This window comes from Haliotis asinina, chromosome 8 (genome assembly GCF_037392515.1).
Source record: "Haliotis asinina isolate JCU_RB_2024 chromosome 8, JCU_Hal_asi_v2, whole genome shotgun sequence".
Taxonomy (NCBI): domain Eukaryota; kingdom Metazoa; phylum Mollusca; class Gastropoda; order Lepetellida; family Haliotidae; genus Haliotis; species Haliotis asinina.
In genome coordinates this window covers 5,885,872-5,900,904 of record NC_090287.1, presented here as the reverse complement: position 1 = coordinate 5,900,904, position 15,033 = coordinate 5,885,872, and the positions used below count along the sequence as shown (strand labels likewise).

General features: G+C 43.0%; 1 protein-coding gene across 1 annotated transcript in view; it reads right to left on the bottom strand.

Annotated features, from left to right (window-relative positions):
• Window positions 1-3,279: 3,279 nt before the first annotated feature.
• LOC137294117 (dihydroxyacetone phosphate acyltransferase-like) overlaps window positions 3,280-15,033 on the bottom strand; it is a 28,141-nt gene continuing 16,387 nt past the window's right edge. The window contains exons 9-14 of the mRNA XM_067825075.1: window positions 14,402-14,659; window positions 7,789-7,868; window positions 7,089-7,229; window positions 6,274-6,485; window positions 5,909-5,970; window positions 3,280-5,178 (exon numbers count right to left, since the gene is read on the bottom strand). Coding sequence (XP_067681176.1) covers window positions 5,096-5,178; window positions 5,909-5,970; window positions 6,274-6,485; window positions 7,089-7,229; window positions 7,789-7,868; window positions 14,402-14,659 — 836 coding nt within the window. The 3' untranslated portion in view covers window positions 3,280-5,095. The remainder of the gene's footprint in view (window positions 5,179-5,908; window positions 5,971-6,273; window positions 6,486-7,088; window positions 7,230-7,788; window positions 7,869-14,401; window positions 14,660-15,033) is intronic.

Sequence of the window (15,033 nt, the reverse complement as noted above, 5' to 3'; positions counted from 1 at the left end):
CCATCACAGGAACACGATGTTTGCAATGAAATTACCCGAAAACAATTAGGAAAGGAAAATCTTCAGTTTTGAATAATAAATTCTAAAACTGATTCTTCTAACAAGCAGAGAGAATGCAATTACCCTATTTATAATTTTCATCACATACAAGCAAACTAAGGTTAATTAAATCCATAAAAACTGGATGCCCGAATTAAGGTTGACGGACAACAGGCGAGTGATTATTGAACACTTTCCATTCATATTCAACAGCTGTGTCAATAAAAAGCATATGCTAATAAAGCTGTATTCATCCATGAATGGAAGCGTTATTGCATATTGGAAAAGGTATAATTTTCCGTTTTCCAACGAAACAACACAAACGACAATACTTATCCTGCATTTGGTGATGACACGCTGTGTTTATCCGACAGGTTGAAAACCTGAGTACTTTCAGTCGGCATTGACTGACGACACGTGTTTTGCAGATCAACGTTAGTCGTACATAGCAAACAACATTGTTTTCTCTTGGCACGTGTTCAGACGAAGGTTGACACAAGTGACATCGCGAGGTTTCACGCACGTGACCTGTTTAAGATTGGCACGTGTCTGCTGTTTGAAATCCCATGAGTATCCGGTTTAGAACTGGTCTTCAGCAACCGATGCATGTAATATGTTGCGAATAACGTGATCGTCTGGCCATGCTCGCTGTCAGATCGTATCCATGCAGTTGCGTAGATCGATGCTCATGCTGTTTATTATTTATGCTGCAGGTGGCTTTAAATAGGCAACGAACGTCAACCAGTTGAAGGTCCAGTAGCATCTGCCTTGTTCTGATGAAGTTTCGCATTGTGCACACTTGACTTGATGAAGACTCCTAACACTTTACCCGCAGAACATTCAGTCCGTGGATCTGATGACATTTCACACAAAACTCAGGACCTGTGACGGTAACACCCATATCATTAGATCTACCTAGTCTTACAACCGACTGGCCATTACTCAAAGTGTTACCTGGCCATGACAGGGGCTTTAATAGTTTAAACCCCGAGCCGAGACTGTTTTTAATGACGTTCGCGGGAACCCATTGTGTTTCTAACACTCAGTGAACCGGCTTGACCTGACAACACACACTTTGTTTTGTCAACCATGTATATTGTGACTTGCAGATCCTGTCGGTTGAATCTCCTGTCTGCAACTGTGTTCCATTGCCGTAGGGATTTTTGGGTGGGCATCACGACTGTTTGTTATGAATAGCTTTAGATTTCCATTACCCAACTGACCACAGCAGGTCATCTTGACATACTTGTCAATATCTCATTATAGCGTATACACTACACTGCCGTGTGTTGACACACTTACCGAAGGCTGTTGAATTACACATAGACGTGGGTGGCCCAGTGGTCTAAATCGCGGGAATTTGATGTGCAGAGCAGTGTCCCTCACTAACGTTGGTTTCAATCCCGGATTCGACCTTAACAGCCTTAGTTTGTCAGCGTCAGCACCATGTCAGTGACTGGCTCCATGTTTGACCGGGTAGCAGGGATGGTGCAGAAGCCTAGTGGTTAAAGCGGTCACTCATCAGCAGAAGACATGGGTTCAATTCCCCACGTGTTCAGTGTGCGAGGCCTAATTGCAGTGTCCACCCCCACCCATTATACTGGTGGAATATTGCTATAAAGGTATAAAGGTAGACTCACTCACGATCTGCATGTTTGACACCTGTATGTTTGATATGTGTCGATGTGCATGTTTGACTCATACATGGCTCTCATCATTGTCACCACCAGCCTTTCATATTAAGTGTCAAATGTGAGAGTACCAGCATGTAACAGGCGACAACTGGACAACATATCTGACAACCTGATATGTAACATTCGATGAGAAAGATGCGTATCTATACATACAACATATTAGTCTCTTGGACTTCTGTGTGAAGTATAGTAATTTTCCAAGTGTGACACCTATCAGGGTCTTCCCCATGAACCACAGAAGTTAGGCTATCCTATGTGACAAGCAGCAATGTATGTTTTCTGTGGACCAACCAGCACTTTATGTTATCCTGAGTGACAACCTGTGCTGTATGTGTTGTGTGGCAACCAGCATTGTATAATATCCTGTGTGGCAACCGGCACTGTATAATATCCTGTGTGGCAACCAGCACTGTATGTTATCTTGTGTGACAACCAGCTTTGTACAAGTATGTTATCCTTTGTGACAACCAGTGTGTGTTATAGTGTCTCACAGGCAAATTGAGGTAAAAATAGGATTGTACAACAAGAGTAAAATTACCAGTCCTATATGTGAGTGAAACCAGTATTTTTTCTTTTTGTTGCACAACCCTTTTTGCACCACCACCTCAATTTGCCTGTCAGTGTGTACCCAGGAGGCCACTGGAGCTTAGATAACCTTAAGTGTCACATGCAACGTAAAACTTTGCAGATTCTGATACCTTTCCGTATGTACTTACAGAAACAAATCATCGAAAATGCCAACCTATAAAGTTGAAAAAAAAAGCACTAATCTAATCCTGGTTGTGTACACAAACAAGTAAATAATCTACTCCTTACACAAATAACACATGTTGATTGTGATAAGCAGACTGTCACAGAGAAAACTCAATGTCTGGTATATTCACACCTATATATCTGCCTACCTGTCTGCTAATGACAATATGCAATGCACAGCTTCAATCACTGACCAAATGCAATTTGAAATTAACACCTATTGGGCTTATAAGCCATAAACAAAGAGCCAGCTAAGCGAATTGGCAAATGAAACAGTGGCCAATGACAAGGCGTCATTACACATGAGTGCACAAGCATCAACTCTGTCTGGGTTTGGTATTGTGGCTGCTTCATTTCGAGGGAGGTAAACCAAGTACTAAATATTACACTTTTGATTTGTTATTATATGCTACTAATTTTGTTCATTTGTTTTTTCACAATCACCAATGCTTTTTTTATATCATGAACAAGTGATAACTGTGTTTTTATTAGGTTTGATTTGTTGGTTGCATGTGACCTTTTAGTTTTGCAGCCACTGTAAATAAACACTCAAGTCGGAAAAGCAGCATTTGAGTTCTGCTTCTCCTAAAACGTTTAATTCCTGACATGAAGAGCTGTTGATTTCACATAAGCTCTTTTCTAAATTTGGTCAATCTGCCACGACAGGACAACATGGGATAAACACACAGACAAAATGACTTCCACATTGAAGTGGGAAACACCCAGTCATACAATTCCTTAACAGTTCCAAGTCATACTCAGCATGCACCCTAGATTAAACACAACCACAAAATGTATTCTGAAAGCTTTAATATCTTTTTAAAAAAAAAAATAAAAAGAGGAAAAACTTACAAACCAGTGGTAATATTGCAGGATCCATGTAAACAATGCTGTAGATATAAACAGTACAAAGCATGAAATGTACGACATGACATAAGTTAGATGCTATATACAAGCATGAAAATGAACCTCTGGTGGCAGGTTCTAAACTATATGCACCTTTATTCTGCTGCCTGGAATCTGTAATACCAACAATATATACATTTATATGGTTTTCTTCATGTCAAATACAGAGCTTATATACACATTATAATCCACTAACATACATCACATCAGGGTATGATGTTATGTTATAATCTGCTCCACTTGGGTGTAGCCAATGAGCACTGCTGAGGGCCATGAGATATATAATGGGGAATATGGGCTTTCCTTTGATAAGAGGCTACTCTGTACAGTGATGTACTGAATACACCTTCAGACACATTCTGCAGCTGAAACATTGAATGAGTGATTGAAATCAACTTACAAGCAATGGTGTAGAAACAAAGATTATGCTGATTATTTAAACAAGAACATAACAAATTTGAAGAACTGAAGAAATAAACATCTGAAATGAACAATGAAATAACAAATAATGTATTGAAATAATGGACTTCACAGCAACAATCATATTCTACAAGGATCCTGAAGGAGGTGTTACATTGTAGCAATGTAGCTATGTGAAAGAAACAGTTGATTCTTTTGTGAAGTACATCAACTTGTACCAGGAAATGAGGTGAGGTGAACTGGGGTTTAAATGTTGCATTCAAGAATATTGCACTTATACAGTAATGTGCAAGCTCATAAATGGCTGCTTGTTTTCTGGCGAATACTGGATGTCATACCCCTTGCTTGTGAAAATCAAGGTTAGAAATGGTCTTCAAATGGTCTTCAGTGCTTGCCGTAAGAGGGACTGACAGGATTGGGTGGTCAGGCTTCCTGACTTGGCAATCATATCCTAACTGAGGAGATCCCAATTGAAACAGCTTATACTGTTGATCACTGGATTGTCTGGACTGACTCTGTTATTTACAGATGCCACCATATGGCTGGAATAGTGCTGAGTGCGGCATTAAACAATAATCCAATGATGTAATACCTCATTGAAGAACAACACACTGACCCCAGTTGGTCAAACATCGGGTGGGCCAACAGGAAGTACCTCATCAATACATCTATGAAGGTCAAGGTCATACAACAATAATTCATGGATCATCCCAGCTGTAATATTCTCATGATGCTCATAAGCTTCATCTCAGTAAAATATCGGAATTACGGATCAAGTACATATCAGCAAAACACAAATATGTTAATACTTCAGAGTATTAATATCAGTACTCATGATCTCAATACAGTTTTATACAACGAATATGGAAGATAAAAGTCTTGCACTGAGACAATTTCAGAAAAATTGCCTCATTATGTGACAGATTAGTAGAAGTCATTATGGTCGTCCACTTGCTAGAAGCTTTACAGCCACACATGAAAACACCCCTGTCATCCCTTCAAACACATCTCCAGGGATCCATGTCGATAAAATGTATATATCACAGATATTGAGCCAGATAACATAAAAATTATCACCATTTGACCCTCCACGTACCCATTTGAGCTCCTGGTTGAGAAATGTTTCACAGTACTGTTTTGAATACTTCAGCCAAGTTTTGAATACTTCATTGTATTGCGCTGAATACTAAAAAGCACTTTTTTCCATGTATTAATTCAATACTTCCAGGTTCCACTTCCAATACATCCAAGAACTACATTCAGTACTTCAAGGTACTTCAGGACTACAGTTTGGCGTTGACAGTGACGGTCTTGGCATCCACGTTGATGCTGACAGAAGGCAGTGGTGGAACATCAACAAATTTGGCTGAAACAGATAATACACAAATAGCACTTATCTGGTACAAACACTGCATCTCCATTACCAGTTCTAGGGTTATACTTTAGGAGGTACAACAAAGATAGTGTATTATTTGTTGTGAATTTAGTTATATGAAAGCAGCCTATAAACAAACGAGAAAACCATGTGATCAATATCATGTACATTGTCCCATGCCTAAGTAGAAATATTCACCAAGTATGACAAGTTACCTGATCTATTAAGTAGTCTCTTGTAGGGGTAGCTGGGCACCTATTCAAACAATAAATAATCCAATATGGACCAGACAGGGAGTGAAAGCAAGTCACTCAGTCTGGCTAAAAGTGAGTGAGCGAGTTTAGTTTTACGCGAGATTCAGCAATATTCCAGCTATATGGCAGCAGTAAATATTAAAGTGTGGACCAGAAAATCCAGTGATAAACAGCACGAGCATCGATCTATGTGTCCACCAAGTCAGTGAGTCTGACCATCTGATCCCGTTAGTTGCCTCTTATGACAAGCATAGTTGCCTTTTATGGCAAGCATGGGTTGCTGAAGGCCTATTCTACCCTAAACCTTCACATGTCTTTACCTCAAAACATGAGAAATACTTACACCTGGCTAGAACATTTCCTTTATAATGGCAGCATGAGGAACAAGCCCCCAAATGAAATCCCACATGGTGGGCATAGTAGAGGCCTACAGCGTAAGCCCTAGCAATGTTAAGTTTTTCACTTACCAATTTCATCTGTGATTTTAGATAATGGAGCCATGTTAGGGAAACTGTACGTCACACCATCCCTGGAGATGAGAAGATTTGGGAGAATGTAGGACATTTGAAAGAGATGTTTCCAAAAATGCAGTCAAATATACATTGAGGCAACCATCTGAAGTACTGGAACAATGCAATGCAACTCATGGATACAAAAGCACTGACATGGTCACACACAAAACTTGTTATACTCAAATGTTGAGATAGATTTGTTTGAAAATGTATCAAACAGAATTACAGCTTTTGTTAACCTGCTTCCATCAAAATATATAAAATTGGCGTTTGGAGTTTGTTAGAAAGACCAAACACGTTTTGTGAAATTTGGCATGTACCTCTTCTCTCTGCGGACTGCTCCCATGATGTACAGGGAATGAAGAGCATTGGTCATCATGTCAAGGGAGAGAATTTCATGATGTTTGATTGTCCCATCACGGAGCAGACGGGCACTCAACAGCTGGGCTTCTCGAGTCATGACCTTTGGTGGTCGGGCCAGTGGCTTTCCATTGACCCCTGGGGTCATTGATAACAGGTAGCGACACATGATCTGGCAGGTAACATGAAAAACACACATGATAGAGGCAAAGTGAGGTGAGTCGAAGTGGCTTTACAGTCATAATTCTGCAGGTTATCAGTGATACCCAACATATATCTTTTTCCTGCGAACGATTTACTCATGCTTTATACTGTAAGTTATTAATTTGACCCATGTTTCAAAAATGGTAAATTAATAGGTGATAACTAAAAAGCGACAAGTAACATAAAGTATCCACAATAAATATAATGTTATATTAATAACATTAGGAACTGACTGTTATATCCATCTGTGCCTAACAAAAGCTATATTTGTAACAACAGCAGTTACTCACTGAACTAATAACACAGCTCACCAAACCAAATATAGAGAGGTTTTCAAATCATGCAGCAAAGTATTGCGTCAAAGCAAAACATTTCAGTTTTAGATACTTAAAGACATTAGTTCAAAGGGAAATTGTGTAGTCTTTCCAGATTTCCAGATAAATGAACTATGTCTACTAATCACATCCTTTTAAAGATAGATGTGCATGTTTTCCATAGCTAATGTATATAAGTTTATGGACGTTCAAGAATGAACATGGAGCTACACGCTCCTGACACAAAGCTTACATACCCAGTAGCCGAGGATGAAGGGTTCGAACATCTGGCTGTAGAAAGTGGTGCTCTTGTTAGTGGATTGCTTCACCTGGATGTCACCATCCTCCACAATCACACCGCTTGTGTGGATGAGAGCAGCTAGCGCATGCTCAAAGTCCTGTAGAATACCATGGTTAGTGTTAGACGCTGTGATAAACTTAGTCTCTAATAAAACAACATTCTCATCAAATATCAGAACTTCACAGTCCAAAAAATGACTACAAATTTCATTCTTATCAACATAAAATAAAAAAAAATATGAAAAGTACTATAAAACCAAAAGAGTTTAAAGGAACAGGTCTCATGGTTGATAAGTGGTATGTGTGAAAGTACAACTGATTTTGATTTCAGACATACAGATCAGTGTCTCACCTGTGTGGATCTGTCCAAAGTAAAGATCAGTGTCTCACCTGTTTGGATCAGTCCCACATACAGATCTGAGTCTCACTTGCTTGGATCAGTCCAACATACAGATCAGAGTCTCACTTTTGTGGATCAGTCCAACATACAGATCAGTGTCTCACCTGTCTGGATCAGTCCCAAATACAGATCTGAGTCTCACTTGTTTGGATCAGTCCAACATACAGATCAGAGTCTCACTTTTGTGGATCAGTCCAACATACAGATCAGAGTCTCACTTTTGTGGATCAGTCCAAACATACAGATCAGTGTCTCACCTGTTTAGTTTCTCCTGGCAGGAAGATGAAATCTTTGCTCAGCAGTCTCTCCAGGAAGGAGTACCTCTCAAACATGGTCTCTGTAAAACAGAAGAACCAACTTGTACACAATTTATGTCCTGAAAGTATCCATTTGGTAGGCTCTCATGACCTTTACAGATTGCTGGTCCCCTACTCTATAGTGGATTCCATTGAGTAAGTCATATTACATACAAAAAGGGTATTGCCCTTCCACTGAAAACTGAGACATATACTTAGGCTGCAATCTTTGGGGATCTTGGGATCAGCCCTATAGTTCAATCAGTAAACTAGCAGATGGGGAGTCAGTAACATAAGTGTAAATTGATGCTTTTAGCAATAATACAGCAATATTGCCATGGAACACCACAAATACACTGCACACATTGTAACCCGGTAGGGGTTCGACATAGTATAGTAACACAAACCAGCCAGGTGGACAGAAAGAACAACAAATAGCACATGTTGTAAAATCAAAAGAGAGGAAGGATTAAAAATTCACTTTTGACCCCAATATATCGCAACTCATAATATAACTGAACACAAACTAAATAACTAAAACACAAACCCATCCAGTGTATTCACACATACAAATGTAAAATTATTAAAGTCTACGCAACATTTTCCTCCAAATTAAATTTATTAAAATCAAAATATTTCAGATATTTAAATACTTACCTTACCATAGGTCTTATGCATATTACCTCAAACTTCGCTAGAAGAGATGAGACATCGTTGATTCGCCATTCCCTCGATGGCTACCTCATGTAATCTACAAATGTAGTCATGGAAGTGACATGATCTCCCCACTCACGCAGGCGTGAACAATCCAAAATCACATTTACTTCTAGCCTTTGTCTGTTCAGACGTGTTTTGGTTTGCTTGGTGACCTACTTTTGCGGTTCAATAAAGTTGTTTCCTGATTGGTAGGTATGGTTTGTATCCCTTAGTTGTGCGTGTCAAGTTAAAGAATTATTTAACTGCACTTACCTTGTAACCTCGTGTTGTCTTTTCTCTCACTTCTGTGTGGGTTCGCCTGTGTTGTGTGTGAGTGCGGCATGGCGTCCGTGGGGGTATTATAACTTGCTGCTTATTCTTCCGCCATGTGGTTTTCCATGTTGATTGTTATCACTGGCCATGTTTCACTGCATGCATATGTTTTTTCGTGCCACGTGCAACAGGAAGGTCCAAAGAGTCCAGAGTGGGGAGGTGCATCCAGCGTTGGGAGGGAGTCACCGCCCTATGGTAAGGTAAGTATTTAAATATCTAAAATATTTAGATTTTAATGAATTTTTAACTTACCTTACCACAGGTCTTATGCATATGGCTTCGACAGATGGATGGTGGTGTGGACTCCGGAGGACCATCTCTCAGCAAACAGTGCACATGCATTAGGAGAACCTTGCCAAAAGTCGCAGGACAAACCTGGAAACAGGCCAAAGTGTAACCCAGTGGAACTCCAAAGAAAAACAGACGCACCCTCATGCAGGTTGTTCGCCACCGGGTGAGGTAGATGTTTGGCATCATAAGCCGCCAGGATCCTGGACCGAAGCCATAAGGCGATCGTGTTTCTGTTCACTTCCCCTTTGCAGGTAGACGAAAACAGGATGAACATCTTTTTCGGGAACATCTCTTAGAAGCCGACTTCCTAATGTAGCATTTTACAGCCCTAACGGGACACAACAGCTCCTCCTCCAAGACCGAAGATAATGGAGGGATGGAGAACAACCTGTCTGGTTGCCCAGGGAGCTGGTTCTTGGCCACAAAATCCCACAGGAGACCCAAGTGGGCTCGTCCGTGCCTTGACTGCTTAAAGCAAACCTGCGTGACGTCAAGGGCATGGATTTCACTGACTCTAGCTGCAGTAGCCAAAGATAGTAGGAAAACTGTCTTCTTAGACAGATGCTGGAAGGAGGCTTCCTCTAAAGGCTCAAAGAAATCTGTTTATCTGCTTTGATCGCTAGGGCGGAGTTCAGAGCCGACAGATAAGTCCCCAAGGTACTGCCTCTAAGATGCTTAGAGTTGCGAAGGAACAGGAGGGAGTTCGTCACAAACTGTGGAGAGGCTGTCAAAGGGTCTTCAGATATTTGAGCACAAAACCTCTCAAAGGAACGTCACTTGTACAAGGACCTGGTGGATACTTGATGCACATGAGCTATGACACTTGCCACACGTGAGGAGTAGCCCTTAGCTCTTAAGGCCTTCAGCAAATGACCTCACCGTGATGATGAAATCTCAGCGGGTCCGCATGAAGCTGCCGACTGTGCGGATGTCGAAGCAGATGAAACCAATCTGGGAGTTGGTACGGCTCTTCGCTGGCGAGACGTCGCAGGTCGGGGAACCATGGCCTGGCTTGCCACCAAGATGTGACCAAAAGCGTAAGTGTCCAGGCCTCCCCACAACAAGGACATCGCGTTGATCGCCCACGCCTGTGGGTCTGGTACGGGAGACACATACGTTGGCAACTGGTGGTTGAAGCTGGTAGCGAAGAGGTCCACCAGAGGTCTCCTGTGATGAAGACAGAGCTGACGAAACACGTCCAGATGGATCATCCACTCCGTCGGGGATGGCCTGCTGGGATGTGACAGAGCGTCTGCTAAAACATTCTTGCAGCCGGGGATGTGACGAACCGCGACTACAATTCCGTTGCTGTCCAGAAGATCTGCTAACTGGAACATCTGGTCCAAAAGTTGTTTGGATCTGAGTTGTCTGACGCTACCAGGAGTTTGATGTTTGCTAGAGTTGGCAACCAGCGATGCACTGCCAAGGTGACAGCTAGCAGTTCCAAGTTGTTGATGTGCCACTGTTTTTCGGCGCCTGACCACAGCCCTGAGGTTGTCTGGCCGCTCAAGTGGGTGCCCCAACCCAGCATGGATGCGTCCACAAACAATTCGTGATCGTGGCTGAAGTCTCTCAAACAAACACCGGTGCAGACGTTCGACTCTACCGTCCACCACCGGAGGTACCGATGCAGGTGCTGAGGCAGAAGGAACGATGATTTGAGGTGGTTCTCCCTAATAAATGGTAACAGGAACCTCTGGAATGGCCGTAACATGAGACGTCCTCTGAGAGTGAGGTCTTGCGCCGATGTCAAGAGACCCAACAGAGACTGCCACTCTCTGAGGGTCAGAGGTTGAGATAGGCCTCGATCCGTAAAGACGAGAATCTTAGGTACTTCCTGTGGTGCGGGAATATGGGGATGTGCAGATGCACATCCTGTAGATCCAGGCTGGCTAGCCAAGCTACGGGTGACAGTTATAGACTGTTGAAGGCCGCCATATTGTGGATCATATGCATTTTGTTGGAATCTTTCTTGGGCACCAGGAAGATGGGTGAGTAGAACCCCGGGGAGAGATGAGGCTCTAGCACTTTCTGTGTGGCTCTCTTTGTCAACAAAATGTTGATGTTCGATGTTAGGAGAGCTTGTTGATCTTGAGAATACACACACGACTGGGGAGTGGAAGTCAGTGGTGGAGTCCCAACAAATGGCATTTTGTAGCCGAACTTCAGAATCTTGCTCACAAATGGGTCCCCCTGGAATGACCAGTTGGACCCCTAGTCTCCCCCTTACTTGAGTCAGGGGGTGGGAAGTCCCAGTCGTAGAAGTCCCTGGCTTCAAAGCCCAGAGTAGGGGCGTTGACAAAGCTTCTCAGCCGCGTTCCTGGGGCTCAAGCTGACCATCAGAGTTCTTGACACGGCCCCGGCCCTTCCAAACGAGGAATGGATAGATTCCCTCCTTGGGATATAACTCTTCTTGCCACTTCCTCTGGCTCTGCCACGAAAAGCTGACCCCAATGCCTCAAAGGTCAATAAGGACATCTCCGTGTTGGTCAATTCCGCGTGCTGCTTATAGACTGTGGGAATTCTTTCACCAAAGAGGAATTTAGAGGTGAAGGGCGCACACAGTAAATGTCGCTTGAACTCTTCCTGCCAGTTACAAGCGTCAAGGAAGCCAGATTGACGCACCATTGCTGTCATGGCCAATGCTGCACGTAGATGTCCAAGAAGATTGTGCAGCACCTTACATTGCCAGGCAAAGATTGTCGTAAGGTGATCAATCCCCGAAGCGTTGTCTTCGGACAAGTTCATCGGCGCCGCCGCCGAGGTAGCAGAAGCCAGTGCAGATATTGGCTTAAGCATCTGCTTGAGTTCAGTATCGATGGCCGCCAACTTGGAATCCTGTACTTTGTAAGGGGACTGCGAGGAGCCCAATATTCGCTTGAGGGATTCATCCTGGACAGCCCCACTGTCCGGGATCCAGGCTGTGAATCTTATAATCTGACCTCCTGGACTTAGATGCCTTGATAGTCGGATTCAATGATAACTTCGCTAAATCCTCATCTAATAAGGCCACAGCGTCTGCCACCATAGGATGAGGTGGGATGAGCAGCTCCGGGGATAAATGAATTGCCGCAGGGTTGCTGGAATCCGCCGAAGGCGAAGGGCAGTCTGGTAACCTGTGAGCAATCCACTCAAAGACGGCTGATAAGGGTAGGTAAGTACCATCATCATCGCAGTCATCTCCTGCCTCCTCTTCATCGTCCATGCAAAAGAACTGCTCCTCCGGGTCTTCCCAGGACACAGAAGGACACACGCCGCTGAGTAGAAGAGGACGTTAAGTGCGTGAGCAGCAGATTCCTTGGATGAGATCCGAGGTGGCTCAGGCGACTGCGAGTGCAGAGTCCTAGAGGAGCGCTGAGGTGATCTGGACCAGGAGCGCAAGCGATGTCTACCCCTGGTAGCAGAGGCAATGGTGTAGGCAATGGTGCTGGCGTAGGTATGAGCATTGGCACAGGCATAGGCACTAGTGTCGGCATAGATGCTGGCGTAGACGTAGGCACCGGTGACGGGGTAGGCGCTGGTCTCGCAGCAGCGCTGGGCGTCAGGAGGGAGCGCAGGAGCCTCTGGGCCTCTGGATGAGACAAGGCATCTGGATGAGATAGGTCCATGAAAGAGTCTGAGCGAGGTGGTTCGGGGGCGAATGTACAGGTGTCACGGACGAGCACCCCATCCCAGGCGTCGGCACAGGTACTGAAAGCGGTGGTAGGTCAGGGTCATCCAGCAAAGATCCTAAAGAAGACGCTGGAGACGACATCCTTCTTTTCCGCTGTGTGAAACGCTTCCTCCTAACCACCAGAAAAGTCTTGAAGTCTGTCACTGATAACGCTTCACAGTACTGGCAGCATCCGTGAATAGAGCAGGCTTTAGACGCACAATCTGGGCACCAAGGGTGGGGATCCTTCGCTGATTTCTGCCCCTTGCAGATAGTACAAAACTGGCTAGTCATACACAGTTAAAGGCAACAGACAAAACATCCACATAACAATGCGTTGAAAAACAACGCAAGGAAGACAAAAACACTCCCATACAAGAAATGCAGCAACAAACGCACCCTCGCTCTAAAGTAGGCATGTCTGCAAGCTTGTGACAGCGAAGGGCAAACAACCAAAATGGCTGCCTGCATTACACCTTAACGTGACACGAAAAAACATATAAATGCAGTGAAACATGGCCAGTAATAACAATCAACATGGAAAACCACATGGCGGAAGAATAAGCAGCAAGTTATAATACCCCCACGGACGCCATGCCGCACTCACACACAACACAGGCGAACCCACACAGAAGTGAGAGAAAAGACAACACGAGGTTACAAAGTAAGTGCAGTTGAATAATTCTTTAACTTGACACGCACAACTAAGGGATACAAACCATACCTACCAATCAGGAAACAACTTTATTGAACCGCAAAAGTAGGTCACCAAGCAAACCAAAACACGTCTGAGCAGACGAAGGCAAGAAGTAAAAGTGATTTTGGATTGTTCACACCTGCGTGAGTGGGGAGATCATGTCACTTCCATGACTACATTCGTAGATTACATGAGGTAGCCATCGAGGGAATGGCGAATCAACAACTGTCTCATCTCTTCTAGCGAAGCTTGAGGTAATATGCGTAAGACCTATGGTAAGGTAAGTTAAAAATAAACAAACAAATGCACAAAGCACTGACTTACATACAGGAACACTGGCCAGATTTAGAGCTACATTTACACAGAAGTGTATCTGATCCAGACACAAGTTATATCTAACCAAACTGGCCTCCAAGGTTGCATATAATCCCCACAGAACCCACTAGTATCAACTCAGAAAGCACAATGACCAAAATAAACAACCTGAAATACAAGGAGAAAACACACACAAAAAAACCCCAAACAACCTAACCACCTTGCACCCTCAACTACTTCCAGTGAATTCCAAATTCATACTTTAATCAAATATGCAACACTATGCCCCTTTCATCTTTTGTTCATAATCAACCCCTCTTGATCTTGTGTGCTAAATACACATGATGTTAGAACCCACACAAAAACAATCTCCATCATCACTGATTGTAGTCATTTTTGTCTTGCTTAGAGTGCAAGGATATATACTGAAACGTCTCTCTATACAGTAAACAAGAAGTTGTAATCTACATGCTCTGTAATAGGATCACACTGAGTCTCAAACATATAAGAGATTACTCAAACAAAATGCAATGTGAGAAAGATCAGTTGAAAAACAAAGTAAGAATATGAGACTTATAAACTGAACTTACCAACAGAGAGAGTAGGTTCCTCACAGGAATTGATACACACGGCTATCAAGGCAACACGTACAAACACATGCATCAGCTGGTTCCTGTACAGAGACAGCATGAGATGCTGGGCAGCTGTCATCATCAACTCGTCTTGGCGTCGGACAGTGGGCGGGATGGTGACCGCCATCAGTTCCACTACATCCTCAGAAGTCACACATACTATGTTCTTGTGCAGAACAATGTTGGCACGGATTATGTTTTCTGCATTCTCATTGGCTGAAGAGAAAAACAGAAATATTGCACCAGTATTACAAGCACTTCATTTAGGTTAATTACAACCTCTTCAACATCTTGATTAAATATACCTTGATAAACAATGACTTGTGTGCTTTATTCCAAATTACTGTTAGACAACCTTAACAATAACACACTTATTAAAAAGTTCTTCCTCCTCTGCCAATATTGCATTTCTTTATGGTCTATAATCATATAGTGTGACATATTGGCCTCCCATATAGACTATTATACTGTCGTACAACATACATGGCCAGGTATTGGCCTCCCATATAGACTATTATACTGTCGTACAACATACATGGCCAGGTATTGGCCTCCCATATAGACAATTATACCATCGTACAACATACATG